At 37.4% G+C, this 26712-nt stretch overlaps 1 protein-coding gene and 1 long non-coding RNA gene across 6 annotated transcripts in view; one reads left to right on the top strand and one right to left on the bottom strand.

Moving 5' to 3' along the window:
• Positions 1-17069, top strand: part of LOC132597680 (uncharacterized) — a 50447-nt gene extending 33378 nt beyond the window's left edge. The window contains exons 2-3 of the long non-coding RNA XR_009564898.1: positions 15109-15200; positions 15966-17069. This is a non-coding gene — a long non-coding RNA (uncharacterized lncRNA). The remainder of the gene's footprint in view (positions 1-15108; positions 15201-15965) is intronic.
• Positions 1-26712, bottom strand: part of SBF2 (SET binding factor 2) — a 469751-nt gene that overhangs the window by 14842 nt on the left and 428197 nt on the right. For 3 of the 5 annotated variants that reach the window (XM_060303511.1, XM_060303512.1, XM_060303513.1), the window contains 5 exons: positions 25831-25905; positions 24344-24528; positions 19590-19766; positions 17023-17124; positions 16114-16299 (listed from right to left, as the gene is read on the bottom strand). In XM_060303511.1, the coding sequence (XP_060159494.1) occupies positions 16114-16299; positions 17023-17124; positions 19590-19766; positions 24344-24528; positions 25831-25905 (725 nt within the window). The remainder of the gene's footprint in view (positions 1-16113; positions 16300-17022; positions 17125-19589; positions 19767-24343; positions 24529-25830; positions 25906-26712) is intronic. The other 2 variants (XM_030831355.2, XM_030831356.2) reach the window with 1 other exon arrangement.

The raw sequence follows: 26712 nt of genomic DNA, 5'->3' as shown, positions 1-26712 counted from the left end.
AGATAGGCTGATGACCTTGTGATGCTCTCCAGTCCACCCAGCAATCTCACCTTTGGATTGCTCACTCTCTCATGACCAGTTAGAGAATTTTGCTTGGTTGAGATAAGTTCCAATCATAATTGTATTTACTTAAAAGCTGTTTCAAATGAATACTGGAGGCAGGCTGTCTAAAAGCCAGCTTTCCTCTGCATGTTTTAATTTGGCAATGTAGACCAACACTTGGTCAGCCAAACAGAGCAGACATGTGTGCAATATGTTGATTACCCAACAGATCAGAGGGAATTTAAAGTCATGATCTGGATATCAGTGATTTTATCAATGTTTATCATTTGATTAGAAACCTAGTTTTCTGTGATGATTAAAGGTTTTTTTTCCTATAACATTTTTTCTGGCTTTTACATTGAACTAAAATTTTAGATCATAAGTAATACAACATAAAATGGATGTTAAGAAGATGTATTAAAACAGTTTGACTCTTAAGCAATGGGCTTGTGTACTGTGGACCTGCTTTCTTGACCTAAGCCACTGCCCTTCCAGTTGGTTCTGGTCTCCCCAGGACAGGAACACTTTCCCTGAGACAACTGGGATGTGGCTCTGAATAGCGAGGTTGTGCGCCATATGCTACGTTTTAGAACTTAAACTCTTTAGCCTGGGTTCCTGGTTCAGAATCAGTAGCACCACCTCAAGGGGCTGGTGCACACATGATGGAGGGGGGTGACCTGGATTGTGGGTGGTGTGACAGGAGAAGGAGACAGGTCTAAGAGGATAGAACTTGGTTCTCTACCAATCTGAGAATCTCAGGGAGGAGAATCTGCAATGTGCTTGGGCAGGGTGAGCTCCAAGAACAACTTTGCCCCAACAGCCCCTGGAATAAACCTTGGTAATCACAGGCCAGACCCTTGGCTCACTGTGTCCAGGGGAAGAAGAGTTCAGGGCTATTTCCACTGACCCAGTCCATGACAGTTCAAAAAACTCTTTTAAAAACTTATTAAACAAAGCTCCAGAATAACAAAACATTTCTCTCAATGACTGTTCTCCATAAAAACCACTTGCCTCACACATAACTGTATCTTTCCTTGATTATTCTGATATTTAATGCGCTTAGGAATATAATTTTCATGACCCACTTCTGAGGTAAAGTAGAATGGAAATGATGACGAATACGACCTTAAGTTGAACTTACAGGCATTTCAGGGAGATCAGATGCTAGGACTAGAAGCACTCCTCTACAAGTGGAAAAATGCTTTCATAGCCCACTGTACTGAGTGACTGGGCTCACCACAAACCCTGCACTCCACAATTACGTTAGAAAAGCTAACACTTCTCCAAGGCCGCTGGCACCAGCCTTGCTTGAATTGGAATTGGTGCTTAGAAAACATTAAGGTGTGAGAGCTTGGGGGCAGCAGTGTCTGCATCTGTGTGCCACAATGGCACCTGCAGTTGCTAACTGCTTGGGGAAAAAAAACAGTCTGTCCTCATACTGGAGTTAGTTATCAGGTCTGTTGGAAGTGGAAGAGAAGATGCTGAACAATTTTTTTTTTTTTTTTTTTTTTTTTTTTTACTGTGTAGCAACAGTTTAAGCAACGAGCATGAAAATTTCTTCAATGAAAAAAAAAATCAAATTGACCTGAGTCAAATGCTGGGTTGATTAATGCCTAGATAACCACATTTGGAATCCGACATTAAGAAATACAAGGGATTTTCTGAAATGTCTTTTTACCATAATGAGAAACAAAGACCTGATTGTATTCACAAGACAAAATCTGGTGCTTTCTCCACCATTTAGTCCTACATCCCAGGGACTCAATTTTTCCAGTTAATTGGCTTTTTTTCCTCGTCAATGGGACACCTGGCCTCTTCTGCTGTATCCCCCCACAGTGGTCTCCACAAGGCACAATCCACGTGCTTCCTTCTCCTTCTGTTAAGTATTGTTTTAATAGATGAAATGGGATCAGGCCAAAGAGACTGCCTCTAAGAACTTATTACAGGGAATGCATGAGAGTTTAGAGGTTTGTTAGCCGCAGGATTTTTTTTAAACAACTTTAATGAGGTATAACTGACATACAATAAGCTGCATATATTTAAAGTGTACAATTTGATACCTTCTGACGTCTCCACACATCTGTGAAATCATCACCACAATCGACATAGTGAACATATCATCCATAACTCCCAAAAGTTTCCTTGTGCTCCTTTTGCATCTTCCTGCACCCTCCTCTGCAAGCAATGACTGATTTGCTTTTTGTCATTACAGATTAATTTGCATTTACTAGAACTTTATATAAATGGAATCATAAGTATGTACTCTTTTTTTTTTTTTCGGTACGCGAGCCTCTCACTGTTGTGGTCTCTCCCGTTGCGGAGCACAGGCTCCGGACGCGCAGGCTCAGTGGCCATGGCTCACGGGCCTAGCCGCTCCGCCGCATGTGGGATCTTCCCAGACTGGGGCATGAACCTGTGTCCCCTGCATCGGCAGGCGGACGCTCAATGACTGCGCCACCAGGGAAGCCCTGTACTCTTTTTTTGTATGCCTTCTTTCACTAAGCATAATTATTTGAGATGCATCCATGTTGTTGGGTTAGCAGTACTAAATTCCTTTCTACAGCTAAATAGTATTCTACTGCATGGATATACCACAATTTGTTTATTCATTCACCTGTGGATGGACATTGGGTTGCTTCTAGATTTTTGGTTATTACATATAATGTTGTTGTGAACAGTTATGTATGAGTCCTTTTATGGGCATAAGGACTTCATTTCTCTTGTGTAACTGCCTAGGAATGGAATGCTGAATCACCTGGTAGGTAGGTATGTTTAAATTTTTAAGAACTGTTTTCTCAAACAATGGTATAATTTTATATTCCCACCAGCAGTGTTAGAAAGTTCCAGTTCTTCCACATCCTTGCTAACACTTGGGGTGGTCAGTTTTAAAATTTTAGTCATGAAAATAGGTATTTAGTAATATCTTATTTTGATTTTAAGTTGCATTTCCTAATGATAAATGATATCAAGTATCTTCATGTGCTAATTTTTCACCTATATATCTTTGATGGTCAGTATAAATGTTTTGCCATTAAAAAAAATAGGTTGGTTGTTTCTTATATATTGTTTTGCGAATTCTTTATATATTCTTGATACGAGTCCTCCAGCAGACATGATTTGCAAATGTTTTCTCCCACTCTGTGATTTGTCTTTTCATTTTTGTAACAGTGATTTTTGAAGAACAAAAGGTTTTAATTTTGACAAAGTCTAATTTATCAATTTTTTCTTTTATGGATGATGCTTTTGGTGTTGAATCTAAGATATCCTTGCCTAATAACCCAAGATCACAAGGATTTCTTCCTATGTTTTCTTCTAGAAGTTTTATAGTAGATCTTACATTTAAGATCTATGATCCCTTTTGAATTAATTTTTATATTGATGCAAGGTATGGGTCAAAGTTAATTTTTTTTTTGCATCTGGAAATCCAATTGTCTGGTACCATTTGTTGAAAAGACTAGTCTTTCTCTACCTATTGCTTTAAATTTTTTTCATTAAAAATTTTTAATTGAAATATAGCTGATTTTCAATGTTGTATTAGTTTCTGGTGTATGGCAAAGTGGTTCAGTTATATATATATATATATATATATATATATATATATATATATATATATATATATGGTTTATTACAGGACATTGAATACAGTTCCCTGTGCTATATATATAGTAGGACCTTGCTTTTTATCTATTTTAAATGTAGTAGTTTGTATCTGCTAATCCCAAACTCTTAATTTATCCCTCCCCACCCCGTTTACCCTTTGGTAACCATAAATTTGTTTTCTAGGTCTGTGAGTCCGTTTTTGCTTTGTAAATGTTATTTGTATCATATTTTAGATTCCACAAATAAGTAACATCGTATTTCTACCTATTACTTTTGCATCTTTGTCAAAAATCCGTTGTCCATATATATGTATGGAACTATTTCTGGACAGTATTCCATTGATCTGTTTGTCTATCTTTGTACCAATTACCACACTGTCTTGATTATTATACTTTTATAATAATATCAGATAGTGCTAGTCCTCCACTTTTGTTCTTTTTCAAAGTTGTTTTGGCTATTCTAGATCCTTTGCATTTCCATATGGATTTTAGAATAAGTTTGCCAATTTCTACAAAATAGCCTCCTAGGAGTTTTATTGTGATTACACTGAATCTTTAGATTAATTTGGGGAGACTGACATCTTAACGACATTGAGTTTTCTGATCCATGAACAACAGGTATTTCTTGATTTATTTAGGTCTTTAATTTCTCTTAGTAATGTTTTATAGTTTCAGTGTCCAGGTCTTTAATGTATTTTGCTAGATTTCTTTCATGTTTTTTGATACTGCTGTAAATGGTAATGATTTTTAAGTTTCAGTTTTCCAATGGTTTATTGCCAGTATTGATTTTTGTATACTGAGCATGTATTCTGCAGCCTTGCTAAACTCATTTATTCTAGTAGCTTTTTTTCTTTTATGGGGGGGGCGGGGATAGATTCCATGGACCATCATGTTATTTGTGAATAAAGATAGTTTTACTTTTCCCTTTCTAGCGTGGATGTCTTTTTAAAATCATTTAATTTTTTTCCCCAAATGTTCAATTTAATTTAAAAAAAATTTATTTTGGCTGTGCCAGGTCTTAGTCGTGGCACGAGGGATCTTCATTGTGGCATGTGGACTCTTAGTTGTGGCATGCGGACTTCTTAGTTGTGGCACGCAGACTCTTAGCTGCGGCATGTGAGATCTAGTTCCCCGACCAGGAATGAAACCTGCGCCCCCTGCATTGCGATCATGGAGTCTTACCCACTGGACCACCAGGGAAGTCCCATGAATGTCTTTATTATTACCATTTTCTTGCCTTATTGCATGGCTATGACCTTTAGTACAATGTTGAATAGAGGTGGTGAAGCAGGCATTCACATCTCGTTCCTGATCTTAGGAGGAAAGTGTTCAGTCTTTCACTATTAAGTATGATGTTAGCTGTACTTTTTTTTTAATAGATACTATTTTTAGTTTGAGAAGATTCCTGAGAATTTTCACAAGGAATGGATATTGTATTTTGTCAAATGCTTTTTCTGCATCTATTGAGATGATGTATGGTTTTTTTAAAGTTCCTTAATATGGTGAGTTACACTGATTGATTTCAAATGTGAAACTGTGCATTCCTGGAATAAACCCCATTTGACCATGGTATATTACCTTTTAAATATATTGTTGAATTTGATTTGCTGAAATTTTGTTTAGAAAATTTGAATCTATGATCATCAGGGATACTGATCTATAGTTTTCTTTCCCTGTCTTTGTCAGACTTGGGTAATGCTGGCCTCATAGACTGAGTTGCGAAGTACTCCCTTTGCTTAAATTTTCTGTTAAGAGTTTTTGTAGAACTGCTATTATTTCTTCCTTAAATACTTGGTAGAATTTACCAGTGAAGCCACCTAGGCCTGAAGTTTTCAGTGTGGAAAGATTTTAACTACAATTTCAATTTCCTTAATAGACATAAGCGTATTCAAGTTATGTATTTCTTCTTGAGTGAGTGGGGTAGTTTGTGTCTTTCAAGGCATTTGTCCATTTCAACTAAATTTTTAATTTTATTGATGCAAAATTGTTCACAATATTCCCTTATGGTCCTTTTAATATCTGTAGAATCTGTAGGGATGTTATCGTTCTCATTTCTAATATTGGTAATTTGTGTCTTTTCTTTGATCAGTCTGGCTAGAGGTTTATTAATTTTATTGATCTTTTCAAACAAAAGCTTTTGGTTTCATTAGTTTTCTTCTTGGCCACAAGATCTGGGGGGCCTAAAGGCAAGTCTGTTTCAAATAAATTTAGCCTTATTGTATTATGTAGAATTGGGAATGACAGGCATCTCAGCCTATAAATTAATTCTATGTGAGCATTTCCCCAAATATGCTGATGAACAGAGTTTTAGGCCTCTTTCAGTCATCATCTGGATTCTGTTGTTCAAAATAATTTTGCATTTATCTTGATGAAGAGAAAAAATATACAGATTTAAAATACTAAGACTAAGCTGTTTGAGGCATTTTGGTTTTGTTTTCCATTATGGAGTAAAATCTGCCAATTTCACTTATTTATAGGAAGAGAATCTGAAATGGAATTTGGAGAAATATGAATTTATAGGGTCTTATTTTTTGCCCATATGCCATTAAGTACTTTGTAAAATTTAAAGGCCCATAAAAGTAAGCTATGACTCAAATCCCAGGAGAGATCAACATTTTGGGAATAAAATATAATAAGTTAAAACTGGATTTTGCTTTCAGGAATTAGAAATATTAAGCTACAAGAGACCCTATATTTAATGGTATCAACATTTTAAAAATTATGGGTATGTTAGACACACCCTAGAAAAATAGGTAGCTAACACTAGTTTTTGTTATTTCACAGATTAAGATTTAATAAACATTAATTGTATACCTTCTGTACTGTGCCAATCACTTCACATAAAATTTTTAATCCTTCTGCTATATATACATATATAAAGAAATTGAAGCACAGAGAGGCTGAATAATTTGTTAAAGATCAAAAATTAGTAAATGAGACTGATAGGCAAACTCAGACTTACTTTATGGGCTCAAATATTAAAAGCTTTAATGTGAAGTTGCTTTGTTATAAATCAGCTTGGAGTGTGTCAACTTTTGCCAATTTTCAGTTGACTGGGAAGCAGGCAGACACCAGAAACTCTTGAATACACCATGAATCAATTAACTGCAGTTATTTTGCCAATATGCATGGATAAATTTTAGAGTAATAGACCTATGTGAGGGCGACTTAGCTCCTCACACATGCACTCACAGGGAAAGCTCATATCTTTAAAAGGCAAATAGGTTTTCTCTTTGGAATAGGACCTAGCATAGTGCTGGCATATGGTAACTGTAGGGAGAATCATACCACAAAGCCAGACCAGAGTGAGTCAATTTACAATTTGAATAAACTTCAAAGGCAAAGTTATAACGGTTACTTGCTTTTCTCAAAGTAGCAAATAATGAGAAAGTTCTAAGACGCACTCAAAGATTTACTCTAATGCTGGAATAAAGGAGATGCTTTTCATATACGTCATGCTTTCATTCATATTATACATATCTTTTCCCTTAGTATTATATTTTAAAAGGAAATTTTAGGTAAAAAAAATTTTTGTTTTGTATTTGGATGTATTTTCCTTCTGAATTTGGTTCAACTATTTTAAGAAAAGGAAGCATCCTGTAATGATATCATTTGAGCTAAGCCAATTTCTTTTAGAAGCAACAAAAAATCTGCCAGATGTTGCTATTATGAAACTGTGATCTAGCATTTATAATTCATCTGACACCTGGATACACTGGCACAAACAATGGCTTTTTATATGATGAGGCAGTTCTAATTTGAGATCAGCGCTTCATCTGTTTTCTTTGTAACTCTATTAGTACTAATGGGCAAGTCTAGGCATACGTCCATGGACTGCCTTTTGGCATTCGGCATGTTAGAAAAGGTTAATAAGCAGGGAACACATTCCACCTGGGGAAGTTTTGCTAGCTGCTGCATAATTTTGCACTTATTTTTAAAAATGTTGTTGAGGCTTGGCTCTGTTTTGTGCTCCTGAGAGACTGAGGATAGCACTAATTCGAACTGTCTGGCAAAAGCCAGAGTCATGTAGAGCATTAGTGTTCACTTGAAAGGTATTCAAAGAAGGCATTTTCTAATGCCTAAAACCACTATGTAGGAGATGATGAAACGCTACCTTATAATTAAGTCAGCAAGAATCAAAAGCTCTGTTTGTTAACTACAGTCTTCTGTTTTTGAATGAATAAATTGTCCCTTTTCAGCACAAAATAATCTACTTCACCAAAACTGACACCTATCATAGCCAAGCATTCTTTAAATACTGCAATTAATGTCATACACTCACTTTGCCATGACTTGCCTGAACTTAGGTTATTATGTGTGAGAGTATTAAGTTGAAGGGTTCAGACAAAGTTTTAAAAATTTATATTTTAATTTTTTTTTAATGTAGTATGACCAGATTTGAAATCATACTAAAGGGGTCTTCAGACCCGGAACAATATTATTTTCTACAGTTTGTGAAGCATTCACTTACAAATAATTGAGTTTTCATTAAAAGTCAACTTTTGTTTTCAGTTTCAGAACTGAAATTTCTTACTGATTGTGAGTAGGTTCTTTCGCTGACTCTAATATTTGGGTATGCAGAATTCTGCAAGTTGAATATGGGTATTTAACACATTTAATACTGTATTTAACTTAAGCCAAATTCAGCCATACAAACTCAGTCCCCAGCAACTCTCCCTCAATTAGAGGAAAGGAATTTTTAAAAGGTAAAAGTTGAAAACGAGGTGGGGAGAAAGGGAGGGGAGACAGTAGCAGGCCAAGAAAATTCAGAAAGATGGAAAACAGAAGGAAGAATAGCAGAAAATGACAGGAGATGAGAAGCTACACTGGGATGAAAATGATTTGAAAAGGTAACAGTTTGCCCTGTAAACCCAGAAAGGCTCAGGACTCAGAGGCCCAAGTCCTATATAGGAGGAAAAGGGGGGCTAAAAATGAGAACTAGTTTTAAGTCTAGAGAGGCAGTGGTGAGACCTCCAGGGTCCTTTCCTATCTCATGTAGTCTTTCCTGCCTCATGACTACCTTCTTGCAAGCAAGAGATTAGAGGTGTGTTCTCTGGAAAAACCAAACTTGATAAGTTCTGGACTTGGGAACACCATGCACAACTGGGTTAATGATGAGACTGAAAACAGTACAGAAAAAGTAAAACTCTGCACACTTAACTGGGATTTCCCTGGACCAGGCAGCCAGGGTTATAAGTACTTTCCTGGGTATCACAATGGCAAATTTTTCTCTAGAGAAACTAGAGAGCTGCTGGGTTTTTTTTTTTTTTTAGAACTCCAGTTTACTAAGAAGTTGGACTTACTAATTAAAAATTTTTTTTCATATTCAGTGAAGTATAATTTAAATATACTAAAATTTCCCTATTTTAAGCCTACAGGTTGATTAGTTTTGGTCACTGTTCATTTGGTTATACATTTGTATAACCACCACCACAGTGAGGATACAGAACAGTTCCCTCATCCTATAAAGTTTGCTCATGTCCTTTCGAAGTCGACCCCCTCCCCTGACCACTGGTACCAGGCAACCACTGATCTGTTTTTCTACCACTACCATTTTGCCTTTTGTAGGGTTTCCTATAAATGAAATCATATATTGTGTAGTCTGTAGTCTTTTTTACCCATTTTCCCCATTTTTATTGAGAAATAATTGGCATACATCACTGTATAGGTTTAACGCTACAGCATGATCGTTTGAATTACATATACTGTGAAATGATGACCACAATAGGTTTAGTTAACATCCACCATCTCATATAAATAAAAAGAAAAAAAATTTTCTCCTTGTGATGAGATTTTTTCTTTTATTTTATAAATTTATTTATTTATTTTTGGCTGCATTGTGTCTTCGTTGCTACGTGCAGGCTTTCTCTAGTTGCGGTGAGCGGGCTTCTCATTGCCGTGGCTTCTCTTGTTGTGGAGCACAGGCTCTAGGCGCACAGGCTTCAGTAGTTGTGGCACTCAGGCTTAGTAATTGTGGCTCGCGGGCTCTAGAGCGCAGGCTCAGTAGTTGTGGCACATGGGCTTAGCTGCTCCATGGCATGTGGGATCTTCCTGGACCAGGGCTTGAACCTGTGTCCCCTGCATTGGCAGGCAGATTCTTAACCACTGTGCCACCAGGGAAGTCCCTTATGATGAGATTTATCTGACTTTTTTCATTGATCATGATTTTAAGACTCATCCATATTGTTGTGTATATTAACATTTCATTCCTTTTGCTTGCTGAGTAGTATTCCATTGCATGCATGTACCAGAATTTGTTCATCTGTTCACCAGCTGATGGACAATTGGTTTGTTTTTCATGCTACTCCTTTATAGTCGCACCCATTCCCCTCCCCCACTATCTCCAAACCCTCACAACCAATAATTTATTCTGTATCTCTATAATCTTGTCATTTTGAGAATGTTATATAAATGGAATCATACAGTATGGGACCACTGGAGATTGCGTTTTCTTCACTCAACATCATGCTCTTGAGATCCATTCAAATTGTCGCTTGTATCAGCAGCTCACCCCTTTTCATTGCTGAGTAGTGTTCCATGGTATGGATGAACCAGTTTGTTTAGCCATTTACCTGTTTCAGGACATTTTGTCCCCTCCCTCCTGCAATTTCTGGCTATTACAAATACAACTTCTATGACAATACTTTCATATTTGAACCAAGTTTCTTATAAAAAGCATACTGTTACGTCATGTTTTATTTAGACCATTTCCATTTTTAATGCAATTATTGGTATGTTAGGGCTGAAGTCTGTCATTTTACTTTTTGTCTTCAGTTTGTTCTATTTCTTTTTCTTTCTGTTTTCTTTTCCCTGCCTTCTGTGGATTACCTGAACATTTTTTAGAATTTTATTTTGATTTATCTATAGTGTTTTTGAGTGTATGTCTTTATGTAGCTTTTTTAGTGGTCGTTCTGGGTATTACATTACATATCTTGTTACTGTCCACTGGTGTTGACATTTTAGTGAAGTGTAGAAACCTTACTTCCCTTTACATCCCTTTGTGCTCCCCCACTTATAATTGTCTTAACTATTTCCTCTACATATATTGAGAACATCAAAAACTGTTATAATTTTTGCTTCAACCATCAATTTAGAAAACTGAAGAGGAGGAGAAAAGTCTATTGTATTTATCCATATTTTACTTTCTGTTGTTCTTTATTCCTTCCTGATATCCCAAGATTCCTTCTTTTATCATTTATTTTCTGCTTGAATAATTTCCTTTAGCCATTTACATCTATGATCCATTTCAGGTAAATTTCTGTGAATGATGTAAGGGTCAGGGTTCATACTTTTTTATATAGATATACAGTTATTCCAATACCATTTGTTGAAAAGTTTCCTTTCCCCATGTCTCATTTTATAATTGTTTTCTGTGGGGGAAGTTGTCATTAGAGTTTTAATCCCTCATTTGTGGAAACAGCAGTTAAACTTACTTCCTTTAAACTTTATTTCACCCTTTGAAATCTGAGGATGTTATATGAAAAATATTATATGAAAAAGGGACAGTTACAAACTTTTATTTCAGCCATAAAAAAGGTTTAAGTTAATTTTAGGATAAAAATATGTGAAACCAAAAATATGGATATTTTCAAATGCCTATGGATGATATCTTAAAATAATCAGTAAAGAAGTTTGTAAACAAGTGTCCTATTCTCAGTTTAATTCTTTTAAAAAAGTTGACATGGGAATTCCCTGGCAGTCCAGTGGTTAGGACTCCATCCGTGCCTTCACTACCAAGGGCCTGGGTTCAATCCCTGGTCAGGAAACTAAGAACCTGCAAACAAAGCAGTGTGGCAAAAAAAAAAAAAAGTTGACATGGATTCAGTTTAATTCTTATTAAAAAAAGTCTACATGGGTGACTTTACCTGCCAGTCCTCTCATTCCCCACTGTTTTGATTACTGCAGCTTTGTAGTATTGTCTGAAGTCTGTGACAATTATGCCTCCTGCTTTTTTTTTTCCTCAGAATTGCTTTGGCAATTCTGGGTCTTTTATGGTTCCATATAAATTTTTGGATCATTCTAGTTGTGTGAAAAATGTCATGGGTAATTTGATAGGGATTGCATAAATCTGTAGGTTGCTTTGGGTAGTATTGCCATTTTAACAATATTAATTCTTCCAACCCAAGAGCATGGGATATCTTTCCATTTCTTTGAGCCCTCCTTAATTTCCTTTATTAATGTTTTATAGTTCTCAGTGTAAAAGTCTTTCACCTCCTTGGTCAAGTTTATTCCTAGGGTTTTTTTTTTTTTTTTTGGTGCAATTTTAAATGGTGCAATTTTAAAAGGTACTTTTTTTTTTTTTTTTACATTCCCTTTCTATTTCATAGTTAGTGTAAAGAAATACAACTGATTTCTGAATGTTAATCTTGTATCCTACTACTTTGCTGAATTCATTTATTAGATCTAGTAGTTTTTGTGTGGAATCCTTAGGGTTTTCTATATATAGTATCATGTCATCCACATATGGTGACAATTTTACCTCTTCCCATCTAATTTGAATATGTTTTATTTCTTTTTCTTGTCTGATTGCTGTGGCTAGGACTTCCAATACTATGTTGAATAGAAGGGGTGAGAGTGGGCATCCTTGTTCCAGATTTTAGTAGGAAGGCTTTCAGCTTTTCACCATTGAGTATTACATTGGCTGTGGGTTTGTCATAAATACCTTTCATTATGTTGAGATATGTTCCCTGTGTACCCACTTTGGTAAGTTTTTATCATGAATGGATGTTGAATTTTGTCAAATGCCTTTTCTGCATCCATTGAGATGATCATGTGGTTTTTGACTTTTCTTAATGTTGTGTATTACACTGATTGATTTGCATATGTTGAACCATCCTTGTGAATGTGTGATGAACCTCACTTGGTTGTGGTGTATGATCTTTTTTATGTGTTGTTGGATTTGGTTTCCTAATATTTTGTTGAGAATTTTTGCATCTATATTCATCAAAGATATTGGCCTGTAATTTTCTTTTTTGGTGGGATCTTTGGTTTTGGTATCAGGGTGATGGTGGCATCACAGAATGTCTTTGGGAGTGTTCCCTTCTCTTCAGTCTTTTGGAAGAGTTTGAGAAGAATCCGTATGAGTTCTCCTTTGTATGTTTGGTAGAATTTGCCTGTGAAGCTATCTGGTCCTGGCCTTTTGTTTGCAGGGAGATTTTTTAAATTACAGATTCTGTTTCACTTCTAGTGATCAGTCTGTTCAAATTATCTATTTCTTCTTGATTCAATTTAGGTGGGCTGTATGTTTCTATAAAGTTGTCCATTTCTTCTAGGTTGTCAAATTTGTTGGCATATAATTGTTCATAGAATTCTCTTATTTTTTTTGTATTTCTGTGGTATCAGTTGAGATTTCTCCTTTTTTATTTCTTTTTTCTCTTTGGGTTCTCTCTCTCTTCTTCTTGGTGAGCCTGGCCAGGTTTGTCAATTTTATTTACCCTTTAAAAGAACCAGCTCTTGGTTTGATTTTTTCTGTGTGTTTTTTTTTAATCCCTATATGTTCTTTAAGTGTGAACACCACATTATGAAGATTGTGATTTTAATTTTTAAAGATATCCACTTTTATACGCCAAAGACATTAAAAGCAAGTCAACTGCTTCATCTGGTATTCAACTGCATAAAGAGTGATTTTTTTTTCTTTTTATAAATTTATTTATTTTTGGCTGTGTTGGGTCTTCATTGCTGTGCACGGGCTTTCTCTAGTTGCAGCGAGTGGGGGGCTACTCTTTGGTATGGTGCTTGGGCTTCTCATTGCAGTGGCTTCTCTCGTTGTGGAGCATGGGCTCTAGGCGTGAGGGCTTCAGTAGTTATGGCACATGGGCTCAGTAGTTGTGGCTCACGGGCTCTAGAGCACAGGCTCAGTAGTTGTGGCGCACGGGCTTAGTTGCTCTGCGGCATGTGGGATCTTCCCGGACTACTACTTCTTCCAGGGATCGAACCCATGTCCCCTGCACTGGCAGGCGGATTCTCCACCACTGTGCCACCAGGGAAGCCCAAGAGTGATATTATTTCAATGCAGGGGTAAAATTGGTTGAGTGTACTTATTAAGACAACAGAGGCATCCAGTGAGGAGCCTTAAGAACCTTTCAAGTGAAATTTTGACATTATTATATTCAAATTGGACATGAGGAAGAGTAATTCTTTAAGAAATGTAGAGCCACTGAAAGTTTTTGTTTGTCTGCTTTAAAGGTTTTTTGTAAAAGAGAGTAACAGCTTCATATCTGAGCATTCAGAAGATGTTATTAGCAACTCAGGACACCCTAGATGGTCTTGATGAAGGGTGGTGAGAGCCTCAACAAGGCTGAACCAGGTGGTCATTCAAATTTTCATTTATACATATTTATTGAGGGTCTACTACATTCCAGAGACTAAAATTATAATTGCATTAGATATTAGGGATATGAAGGTTAATATAACATAGACCCTTCTCCCAAGAATTCTCAGTCTAAGTAGAAGGCAACAGACACGTACAAATAGATAGATGCTAGTGTACAGATGCTACCGAAGAAGTCTGTACACGGTTCATAAGAATACAAATGAAGGGGCCAGGAAAAGGTTCAAAGATTACTTAGAATCATGGAATAAAATATAGTGCTGAGAACAGTGCCTGGTGCATAGTAAGCGGTCAAGAAATATCAGTAATGATGACTGCAGATGGTAGTGGGATATAGGCATGAAGGCAGGAAATAGCCTGTGCATAGCATAATAAGACAATGTGCAGGATAAGAAGTGCTTTCATGAAGAACTTGTAGGCGTTCAGCTATCCAGAAGTGAGAAAAAATGCTTGCTCCTCCCCTTTAGTCTCAGTTAAGCTTTCTGTTTCAGAGACAATGGGCTTCAAACTTCTCCCTCATGTACTTGTCGAAAGATGTCTGAATAAAAAAGCTAATATTCAAACAGGAAGCAAATATATAATTTGCTGCAAAGAGTTTAAAAGTATAAGCTCAACCTTGTGACCAGCTTCTCCAGATACTACTCAAATCAACTAAAATTATTCAATAGGTCTTTTCTTTAAGAAGCTGATGGGAGCAATCAAAAACATAACCTCCAGTGTTTGTGTATGTAGGGGATGGGGTCGATGGAAAAGTCACTGCTAATGGGTATGGAGTTTGTTTTGGGGTGATAAAATAATCAGAAAGTGCTTGTGGTAATTGCACAACTCTGAATATACTAAAAACTACTGAATTATACACTTTAAATACATTTTTTAAAAAATTATGAAGTGAATTGATAAAGCTGATCAAGTGATTAATGGAATAAAAAACAAAACATAACCATACATAAGATGATCTAGTTCCAGTACTGGTTCCTAAAAACATTTTTACTTTTCTTTCCAACAGACACTTGAGGCCAATGTATTTCAATTTCAAAGAGGATCACTGTTCTGACAAATATGTTTGACATGCCAGAACCCATTCACTGTTGTGGTGCAGACGAAACAGGCTATAAGTGTCAACCTTACTTTTTCTAGGCCATTTTAGCCACTGGTGCCAATGCCTTCAACTTTTAAACCCAGTGCCATCCAATTCTCAAGCCCAATACTGACCAAGGCCTGAGATGAAGGTAAGAGGGAGCCCAGAGCATTCACATCTCCCCCACTCCCAGCTCCTACTGGGTTTGACTGGATTATATACCTGGGTTTCTGTCTGGTCTCTTTTTTAAAAAATAAATTTATTTTATTTATTTATTTTTGGCTGCGTTGGGTCTTCGTTGCTGCATGTGGGCTTTCTCTAGTTGCGGTGAGCGGGGGCTACTCTTCATTGCGGTGTGCAGGCTTCTCATTGCGGTGGCTTCTCTTGTTGCGGAGCACGGGCTCTAGGTGCACGGGCTTCAGTAGTTGTGGCGCACGGGCTTAGTTGCTCCGCGGCATGTGGAATCTTCCCGGACCAGGGATGGAACCCGTGTCCCCTGCCTTGGCAGGCAGATTCTTAACCACTGCGCCACCAGGGAAGCCCTCTGTCTGGTCTCTTGATTAGCCCTAATTATGCCACCCAGTAGAACTGAGCCATTGTTCTCAACCTCAGAGGCTTGCCTGGTCGGGCCCTGATTCTTTCTCTAGGGGTTTAGCTCTACCTCCTATATTTTCACGCATAAAGTAGGGTCCTTCCCAAATGGGAAGACCACGTGCTGGATTTCAGGCTTGGCCAACACCTAGAGAGTTTTACTGTTCTACACTAGATCAAACCTTCTTCGAGAACAAGCCAAGTTTGCTCCGTTACATTAGATGGTAATTTAGAGTGCTGCCCACTTCACTTGGGAGCCAGCTCGATAGCCAGCTCAGCTAGCCTAGTTTCAGAAACCAACTAGTTTTTTCTTTTCCATTTCCAGGAAGCTACTGCTGAGATTTTAGCAAGTCTTACGGCTGAGTCCATCAGAGCTGTGACATAAAGGTACCTGGCACAGCAATGCAATGCTCAGTAAATGCTAGGTCTTTTCTTTCTCTCGTATCAAGTCGATTTAAGCTTGCTCTACTTACCTGGTGTACACAATCTAAGAACTGTAGGAAGACTGGAGTGAAACCACTGCCCTGACAGCTGAGGGTCAAGCTGCTCCGCTGACTGAATTTATGACCAAAAGAGAGCCACTCTTTTTCGACCAGCATCCGGAAGCCTTCAAGTGTCCTATAAAAGGGGTCACTGAGTAACTGAACCAGGGAGGTCACCTAGGGTACAAGCAGGTTGGATACTTCATTACTTTCAGTCCTGAAAAATTCCTGCTTCTAAGACAAAGCACTTCCTTTTGATGACTGACAGCTAATTAACAAGCAAAGTTACCTGGATGGCAAATTTGTTCACTAACTGCTCCAGGACAGCTAAGTGAATTAATTCTACAAACTTTCCATTAAAAACTGAGACTCAAATTCATTTTGGCTACATTTTCCTTCAGAGGAGAATTAAGAATTTAATCCTTGCCTGGCCAGTTTGCTGACTGTGGCCTTCTTCTAGGTTAATTAATAAGGTCAGAGGATCAGTTCAAACCTACATCTACTTTTTGGCAGATGTAGATTAATGTTTTACTGTAGATTATACTCGTACTTTTCCTTTTCACTCTGGAGTGAGTAAAGAAGGGGCTTACAGAGAACCAGAGAAAGGACTGACAAAACATGGGAAGGATGGTCCATGTCCTACACCGCTGGTCATGCTTGCATGATGCTTCTGTGGTGTGGGAGCCTGATGCCCTGAGCCAGAGCTCCAGGCTCTGTAGGGCCTGGAAACTCACGGCACAGAGCTTTTTGATGGATACCAGGTGGTGTTTAACAGAGGACTTTCTCTGTCCATAAACACATTAGTCATTATACAAAAGATTCATCTGCAGAATTTTAAAATAACTGAATTAAAATACAAATATAAAATTAAATATCTGAAAATATGTTTTAATAATTTACTTGTGCAGTGATGTCCCAGCCTTCTTCCAAACACACCAAAACTGAGGAACCATTCTCAAGTACTTCTGATACAACCACAGCAAGCTGCAATATCCTGTGAAGCTAAGAGTTAAGAAAGGAGGCCACAATTAGACAAAGTGCTTTCTGAGCACCAAGAACAGACAGACTTGCTATCAACCTTAGATAATCAAACAAGTTAGGGATTAAAATATTTGGACAAAAGAATCATATGAATTTTAAATACTTAAAGTTCTTTGTCAAAATCAAGATTAAACAATGACACATTTTAAAACAATGTGTTCAAGTGATACTTAATGAAATAAACTGACCGTACAAGATTCCCCTCAAAGCAGAAGAGCTATAATTCTTTCCAGTGGAAAAGAGTGAGGCTCTATGTGGCCCTCGCAACATAGTTATTAGATTTAAAATTTGTTCTTATGTGATATAGTGAGTTCTATTTCCGACGGCTACACAACTTTGTAAATATACTAAAAAGTACTGAATTGTATACTTTTTTTCATTTAAAAAACCTCTAATATTAGAGAAAATATACCTACAAAAAAATCTCAGGAGAAAGAAAAATATTACAAAATATATATAATGCATCTCCCCAGAGAAATTACAAAAGATATTGCTTCTATCAAATGTGAATTCTATACTAAAGTATTTGTACTGTGTATTAAATGGGAAGAAAACTTTTATTTGTGCTCAGCTTTTTAAGCCAAGACAACTGACTCCAAGTCCCTAATGAACAATTAGGGTGTGAGCAAAGCACATAGATTTCAAAACTAAATGTGTAACATTCTGGTTTAAAAAAATTTTAAACATTACTTGACATAACTTGTAGAATGAATCCAACTCTGAACTAAAACAAAACACTCCCACCCCCATATTTTAAACAGAGGTAGGCTATTTTTTTAAATTATTTTTTTAACGTCTTTACTGGAGTATGATTGCTTTACAATGGTGTGTTAGTTTCTGCTTTATAACGAAGTGAATCAGCTATACATATACATACATCCCCATATCTCTTCCCTCTTGCGTCTCCCTCCCACCCTCCCTATCCCACCCCTCTAGGTGGTCACAGAGCACCGAGCTGATCTCCCTGTGCTATGCAGCTGCTTCCTACTAGCTATCTGTTTTACATTTGGTAGTGTATATAAGTCCAAGTCACTCTCTCAGTTCATCCCAGAGCTAGGCTATTTTAAACACAGGAACAAGGCACATGTCCTCTTCAAGAATGGGAAGGTCCTCATTCACTGTTCCTATAACACAACTATTACCAGGCCTGAATTCTCTTGGGCTTAGCACGTGCTCTGAGTTAACTTTTAAACTGCCAATATCCCAAGTGGGGCAACATTTTCCATTGTTTTTAGTCACTAACTTCTGATATGAATCCACTTTGAAGTAAGGAGTAGAACACAGAATAGGAGAAACATAGATGGATAGGTTGAGTGGTAGGAACACTTTGGGGCTGGGGCTTATAACTTAGGGACAGCAGGGGGTATTGATCAGCTCCTTCCATGGGTACTCAAAGTATCCTGAATTGCCTTAACAGTAATTAACACAGCCTCATATAATAGCTAATTGTATATGTGGCTGTTTTCCTAGAGTTTAAGTACCCTTGAGAATAGTCACTGCCCTGGGTACTTACATCATTTCCTGGCTTTTTTTTTCTTTTTAGTCCAATGTACTGTGGGAAACAACCCTTTTTCCTCCTCAAGAGAAGCAGGAGGAAAAAAAAAAAGGCGGGAGGCTTGGAGGTCAATGTGGACAGGGGATAGAGGGGCTGTGTGCTCCTACAAGGGGGGAAGGAATAATGGACATAGCACCAGGGGCCTAAAGACAAGGCTGAAGGCTGTATTGCAGAGAGGCTCTTGGCCAAATATCTGCATCAGTGTCTAAAACATGCATGTCATAAACACCTTTCTTTCTGTGGTTTGGAAGAAATGTGGGTTAGGTGTGCTGGCATAACTATTTCTCCTTAATTTCTCAATAAGCGTTCAATTAAAAACATCCCAAGCTTGACTTAGCTGAAAGAAGGATATGTGGTTTTTCCTAAACCTTAGGTAGGCTTCAGGGCAACCAATGTGCCTTTGTTGGGCTGGCTTGGGAGTGAAGCCACAGTCCAGAGACACAGAACAGGCAGAGACAAATAGAAAGTGAGAAAGTAAGAGGAAAAGCCCCTTGGAGTCACCTAGCAATCACATCCTGTCCTGGATCCTCACTCTGTTAGTAACAGAGCAGGAGCCTTATACATACATGTTGTTTAAATTTGTTGTATATCAAAAAGTTTCCATCTAAAAATAATAATCTCCTTCTTAGCATCCTATGGAGACCAAGCAAGTTTCAACAACAGAGAGAAAAACCCAGGCATGGAGAATTCTACCCCTTCATTTCCTGTATCACATGGTTCCCTGGAACTGAAAGCCCTTTACAGAGGGCACACAATCAAGGGAGAATGTCAGGTAGTGGGGAACATAATATTTTTTTCCTCAAATATCAATTCTGTATACCCTTGGGCCTCTCTTTTCTTGAGTTATAAGATAAGCTGCTCCAGACATTACCTGTGGGAACCACTCAGAGTCTCCCAGGGCTCTCAGGAAGGTCACTTCTGAGTCAGTAGGGATGGTGCTTGGGACACAAGCTCTCATCAGTTTTTTAAAACTGGCTTTCACTTGTCGGATGTCATGAAATTCAACAGGAACAAACTCACAATTTAAAGCAAATTCTAACTTGAAGTTCTGTGGATGAAGATGCAGAGAGAATTAGGCAGACGACGTGTTATAGGTAAAAAAAACAATATTTTCAACAGGGTAATGCTTAGTGATATACAGTTAGTTGAGGCCAAAGAGCTGCAGGGGCTGCAGTGGATCAAGAAAGTCAATCATTTTTCGCTAATGTGTCAGTATTGCTGGAAAGAGCCATTCAGTAAAGTCTAGTGGTTTGACTTAGCTTGCTGTCATTCTGAGAACTTGAAGAGGCTACTAGTAGACTGGAACCTGATGGAGCTTATAGGACCAAATATAAGCTACTTACAAGGCCATGAACCTGGAGGTCTAAGGAGGAACCAATGACGCCTGACAGCATGATTAATCTAAAACTGTAAACTAAGTCTCCCCAAGATGTGAATTATAATTAAAAGGTAATATGCTGTTGAGGTTCCAGAGCTCTACAAATTAAAGTTTATAGACATACACATTTGTTTCTTATTATGCAAGTAAAACATAGTCATTGTGAAAATGAAAAAAAAAAGCAGAGATAAACACTGAGAAGAATATAAAAATCACTATCTCACTGCCCTACGACTACTAATATTGTATTCTTTTAAAGCCAATAATAAAAAAATACATATACAGTAAAACATGAAAGGCTTTGTTGATTTCTAACTTTTGGACTATTTTTCACTCAGTATGACACATATATCAATCTTTGTTTCAGTATTTTTATCATTTATATTTTTAATCCATATGGAATTTTTTCTATGTGAGTTCGCAATTTTAACTAAAGAATGCTAAATTGGTGGCCCATTGAAATAGTTTATTCTGATAATCTAGTTGCCTACTTCTGAAGACGATTTAAAAGTTCTCTAACTTCTTACGCCAAAGAAAGAATGAATTAATTTTCTCATGTTCTTTTCACTTTCTTCACATTCTGCCCAAATTACTCTACTGGATCATCTGCTTTTCTAAGAGTAAACTGCTTTTTGGAGATTGGCTGTACAATAATATGAATGTACTTAGTTAGCACTGCTGAACTGTACATGTTAAGATGGTAAATTTTATGTTATTTGTATTTTACCACAATTAAAAAAAATTGCTGCCAAAGACTTACATATTGGGTCTGTTTCATGTTTTATATTGGTTACTTTATTTTTTAAAGGCCTATTAAAATTTTAAAATAAAAAGTAAAAACCCCCAAGTTGTTTTTCTTAAACAGCATTACCAATGTATATTAAGGAAAAAAAAAGTTTCTTTGTCTTAGTAATTCCACTTTTAGGAAGCTAGCCTAAAGAAATAATCTAAAATGTACGAAAAAATCCTCTAGTGGATTGTATCTCCAATAAAAAATAAAAATAAAAAGCTATATGCTTGAAAATGTGACTGCAATTTTACATATAGATGATAAAGAAAGAAACCGAAACATCCAACAAAACAGAAAGTTATGGGACTTCCCTGGTGGTCCAGTGGTAAAGAATCCACCTTCCAATGCAGGGGACGCGGGATGATCCCTGGTAGGGGAACTAAGATCCCACATGCTGCGGGGCAACTAAGCCCGCGCGCCACAACTATTGAGCCTGTGCACCTCAACTAGAGAGGCTGCGTGCCACAAACTACAGAACCTATGTGCTCTGGAGCCCGCGTGCCACAACTACAGAGCCCATGCGCTCTGGAGCCCACGCGCCACAACTAGAGAGAGAAAACCCACACGTCACAACTAGAGAGAAGCCCGCGTGCCACGCCAAAAAGATCCCTCATGCTGCAATGAAGATCCCACATGCCATGATGAAGACCAGACACAGCCGAAAAATAAAAATAAATAAAAAGAAAATAAATATTAAAAAACGGACTGAATGTTTAAAAAAAAAGTTATGCAGTGATTAAAATAAATATGAAATGTATTACACAACATGGAAAGATGGCTTGAGATAAAGAACTTAGCACTATGAGAACATGAGTTCTTTTCTGTTAGTTTTTTTTTAATCTTTTTTTGCTTTAAACGTTCTATGCAATTCAAAACATATTATTACAATCCAGATATATTTACCAAGACATTTAGACATTTATATTCCTGAGTATAGTTCACTGTGCTATACAGTAGGCCCTTGTTGGTTATCTACTTTATTTTTTAAAATTTTCATTGGAAAATTGACTTACAGTGTCGTGTCATATTGGTTTTTTTTAAAACATATAAAAAATAGTTTACTTTTCAGAAAAACTAGATTCCTTTCCATTTCCCAACCATACTTGAGCTAGGTATACCTACCTTATAAAGCAGGAGTTATCAACCATCGTGTTCGACACACTGTTAAGATTATGAAGAATTTGTTACTAAGTATAAGATATTAAAGTATGTGAATTAAAAAAGGTAAATAAGGGCAATTCCAGATTGTTTAGAATGAGTCACTCTCACTTATTTGCTTTCCTATGTTTCCTTTGTTGGGATAAAAAGGTGTGGAGCTGCAACTAGGCAGCGCTGTGCTGGCTAGACTGTGGCACACGTCAGACAGATATGCACCCATACCCTACAGACACAGTTGAATTAATAAAAAGCAAAATGTGAAGGAATATACAAAAATCCTAATAACTATTGTGCCAGAAATTATGTTTGGAATTATGTTTTTAAAATACAGTATTTTATTGATGAAAGAAAGAAAGAGAAAGGAGGGAGGGAGAGAGGGAGGAAAGGAGGAAGGGTCCCAATTGGTCAGTCTTTCTTACTCATATATGCATGATCACACAGCTTATCTGAGGACTGATGTGCAAAGGGAATAGCAGAGGTGAGCATTCAGGAGACAAACCTTGGGGAGTGACTCAGATCATAAATAAGAGGTGTGCTGAAGTGGGCAAAGTCTGTGCTCTGGGAAAGACACTGGTGCCAAGGAGGCTGTGCAGGCATCCCTGGACTACTGTTGAAAAATGTCCCAACTATTTTCTGGATATAAAATTATCTGCTGTATCAGAAGACACGTGTGCATATTTAAAAATTGAGCGTTACCCAGCAGTTTCATTCCCTCTACCCTAAAGCTTGGTGACTAAGTGACTGCAGTAGTCCAGGCAGTGGGAGAAGAGCTAGCAAAGCCAGACTGCCACTGAAGAGCTGACTCAGTCACTGGCATCCTGAGGACCAAGCATGTGGGATCCTGCTCACAGCCTCCATTTTACAGTTCAGCTGAACATCTGTCTAGATTGTCCAGTGCTCACTGGGGCACTGGACTAAACTTTGAGGGGATTTCTGAATTAACAAATACTTTTAGGGACTTCCCTGGTGGTCCAGTGCCTAAGAATCCGTCTTCCAATACAGGGGACGCGGGTTCGATCCCTGATCACAGAACTAAGAGCTCACATGCTGCAGGGCAACTAAGTCTGCGCACTGCTACTACTGAGCCCGCACGCCACAACTAGAGAAGCCCGTGCGCCACAACGAAAAGCCCGCGTACCGCAATGAAGACCCAGCACAGTCAAAATAAAAAACAAAAACAACCCCCCCCCAAAAACCCCAAATACTTTTATTTCCCACACACCTGTCAGTAGTAATGAAATTTATTCTGTAATGTGTGAACTGCAAAAACATTAAACCCCAAGGAATTATTGTTGCTTTTGGAGATAGAGACTATCTTTACAATTTATGGGACTTGAGCATAGTGAAGCTCTTTAACATAATAATTTAAAAGTAAGAATAAAGGGGCTTCCCTGGTGGCGCAGTGATTAAGAATCCGCCTGTCAATGCAGCAGACACTGGTTTGAGCCCTGGTCCGGGAAGATCCCACATGCCGCAGAGCAACTAAGCCCGTGCACCACAACTACTGAGCCTGTGCTCTAGAGCCTGTGAGCCACAACTACTGAAGCCTGTGCGCCTAAAGCCTGTGCTCCGCAACAAGGGAAGCCACCGCATTGAGAAGCCTGTGCACCGCAATAAAGAGTAGCCCCCACTCGTCTCAACTAGAAAAAGCCCGTGCAGCAACGATGACCCAATGCAGCCCCCCCAAAAAAAAAAAAAAAGTAAGAATAAAGTTGATTACCAGCTAATATCTTACATTTTCTGACATGTCTTAGGACGTGTCACTCTATATAGTCTTGAGAACCCTTAAAGAATGTAACTTAAGAAGTGTAGCCTTGGCCTTCCCTTGCCTCCATATGCAGTGCCATGCTCTTCTTTCCACTCTTCCTTCCTGCAGCTTTATCAATAGGTTTACAAGAACAAAAACATCTGTTTTGCCATGGGCACAGACTCCTATGGAAGCTGAACTAAGACAGTGGAAAAACACAGCCTGGATAAGCCTTATTTTTTTAATGTACACTCCCTAATATTCATGATATTTATGCTGATTTTAAAAATGATTATGAATAAGCACTTGTTTTCATGCCTAATAAATATGCATTGTGTGTATGCATGTGTATCTCTATCTATATAAGTACAGGTAGACATACATGTATACATATACATGAGCTAATTTTTTTAAAGATTATTAACTCCAGGTTAAGACTCCATGCAGCAAAAAAGAAAAAAAAAATTTCTAGGAAAGCTGGTTTATGAAATAAGTTTTATACACTGCCTTCACGTATCCATGAAGTTTCTAAGTGAGAAAAAGAAATCTTACCCTTAGCTGCGACTTCTCACCAAATATATAAAGGGCTGCTTGGCGTTTCAAGAGCTGGTTTTGCAGGTAAGTGCTGTTACTGAAGGACGTCGAGTGATCCTTGCCTGCCAGCCGGGCGCCAACATCAACGAAGGATGTTGGAGAGCTGATCAGGCGAGCGCTAGAGCGAAGACTTGCCCAAACACCTTCACAAAAGTCAAAACAATTGAGTGAGATAATCTGATGTGAGAATGACACTGAATAGGGGAAAAGATGCATGCTCTGTGGGTACAGTTTTAGAGGTAACAGCAAATTAATTCATCTAAGTAATCATGTATCATATTGGTCATTTGTCATTTACTTTTGCATCATATAAGCATTATTAATATAGTATTTCAAAAATCATTTGGCTCAGAGGAACCTAATAAGTCACCCAAGTCAATTCTATTTTTGTATACTGATAAAAATTCAGTAATTATAAGTAAATACTGGTATCATAAATAGAGTGCACTGGCTCTAGGAAAGAAAAAATGTGGGCAGGATGCAATAATGAAGCCTAGGAAGGAGAACGTGGAGTAAATTTCTCAGGGCTTCAAAAAAGAAGGAACATTATTCTGCTTTAGTCAGTCAATTTAACCATAAAACCACATTAAGAAATAAATTAGAACTTTACTAAACCCACTAACATCTGAGAATTAATATTTGTGTATCATGCCAAAATAATGTAATTTTAAGTCAGTATAAGTTATATTTTAGTCTTTTTTCCCCCAGTATCCAGGAAAAACAGTGAGAAGTTATAAATTTAGTAATGTGCATTTCACTGAATCTTAGGAAGCTTTATTTAAAAGGTATAGTCAGAAGCAGATGTCTTCTAAGGGAAAGGTCAAGCTAAGCTACTGGAAGGATCTCATAAGTTGACCTTAATTATATTAATTAGAAAAATCAAGGATTTCTAATATGCAAGTGAGACTATCAAATATCAAATATCTAAACACAAAGGCATATAATAAGTCCCAAATTTGACAGAGCTCCTTACAAATGCCCACAGACTGTAGCGTTCAGGCTGGTGATGGAGTCACAGTGGTGCATAACACTGCCACTGCTTCCCTAAAGTGCATTCTCTAGATTTGGAAAGGCTCTTTGAGAAGCTTTAATCTTTGCCAAATATTAAATCAAGCCATGTTTCTAGGTGACTACAAGTCATCATGATAATGTCACATCTGCTTCTCTTTATAAGCATCTATAGGGTCAGGAGACCAGTTCTCAAGAAAAGGTATTGTAAATTTCTGCTTAACATGGATGAAACTTTCTATTACAACCTATGAGTTTTCTTAGATGTTACAGCAAGTGTTAATTTTTCGGTAAATGGCATCACAGAGGAAATTCAGAATGTGGATGAGAATAAAGATAATTTGACAAACAAATGTGAAAAAAGTCACTTGTAACACATATGCTTTCATATGAAGATGGTTAAAAAGAGTGACACATCAGGACAGATAATACAGTACCTTGATAATGGACTCTTCCCTTAGCTGAAGATTTGGGATTTGACTGAGTAAAACATTTATCTCTGTACCCATGCACTGGTAGGCAAGATTAAAGAAGGAAGAAGGAATGAAATGTATATAGCAGCAAACATCAGAGCAAATGGAGTAAGAAAAGAACAGGTTAATTTTAAACATTAAGTTAATGATAGGGGAAAAATGTAAATATATTAAAAGCAGAAGATTTGATTAACAAATAAAAAGCTGCACGGTCACACAAAAAGATGAACTGAGTGCCTGTTAAATGAAATTTCAGCACTTGTTTATAAATATTATAAGCACAATGAAATGGACAGCGCAGCAAAGAGTGCCACTAAAAAATTATACCAAATGGAATAAGCTTTTGGAGGTTGTCATTTGGTGAGAAACAAATTTTTATAATAAAATTAAGGAATTTGGGGAGGGGTGAATACACTGGCCCTAGTATTTAAGGAGGCTGACTGATTGGCAAATACGATGTGTTGTACAACATGTTTGTTCTTTGAGCAAGGCCATCATATCAGGAATGAACCTCTAACAACCATTTGGAATAACAAAGGGCATGTTTTTGCAGTAGAGCATTAAGCATTGCCACACTATCTTCTTTTTTTCCTCTTTTCATTTGGAAATTCCATTTATTTTCCATAAGCAGATAGATAGTTACAAGCAGCAAAAATGTATGACCCTGTGACAATACCCAATGCCACTAAAAATACAGCTTGTGATGGTTGACGTAATGACTTCTCCTAAAATCCCTATTTGCACCAAAATGATAGGCAGTATCAAAGATAATACTTTTGTAATTTGAGTAATATTGTTTTTTTCCAACAGAAAGAAAGTGCTTCGTGACTTATCGCAAACTTTACC

Source organism: Globicephala melas, chromosome 8, assembly GCF_963455315.2.
Source record: "Globicephala melas chromosome 8, mGloMel1.2, whole genome shotgun sequence".
NCBI classification, from domain to species: Eukaryota; Metazoa; Chordata; class Mammalia; order Artiodactyla; family Delphinidae; genus Globicephala; species Globicephala melas.
This window is presented reverse-complemented; position numbering and strand designations above follow the sequence as displayed.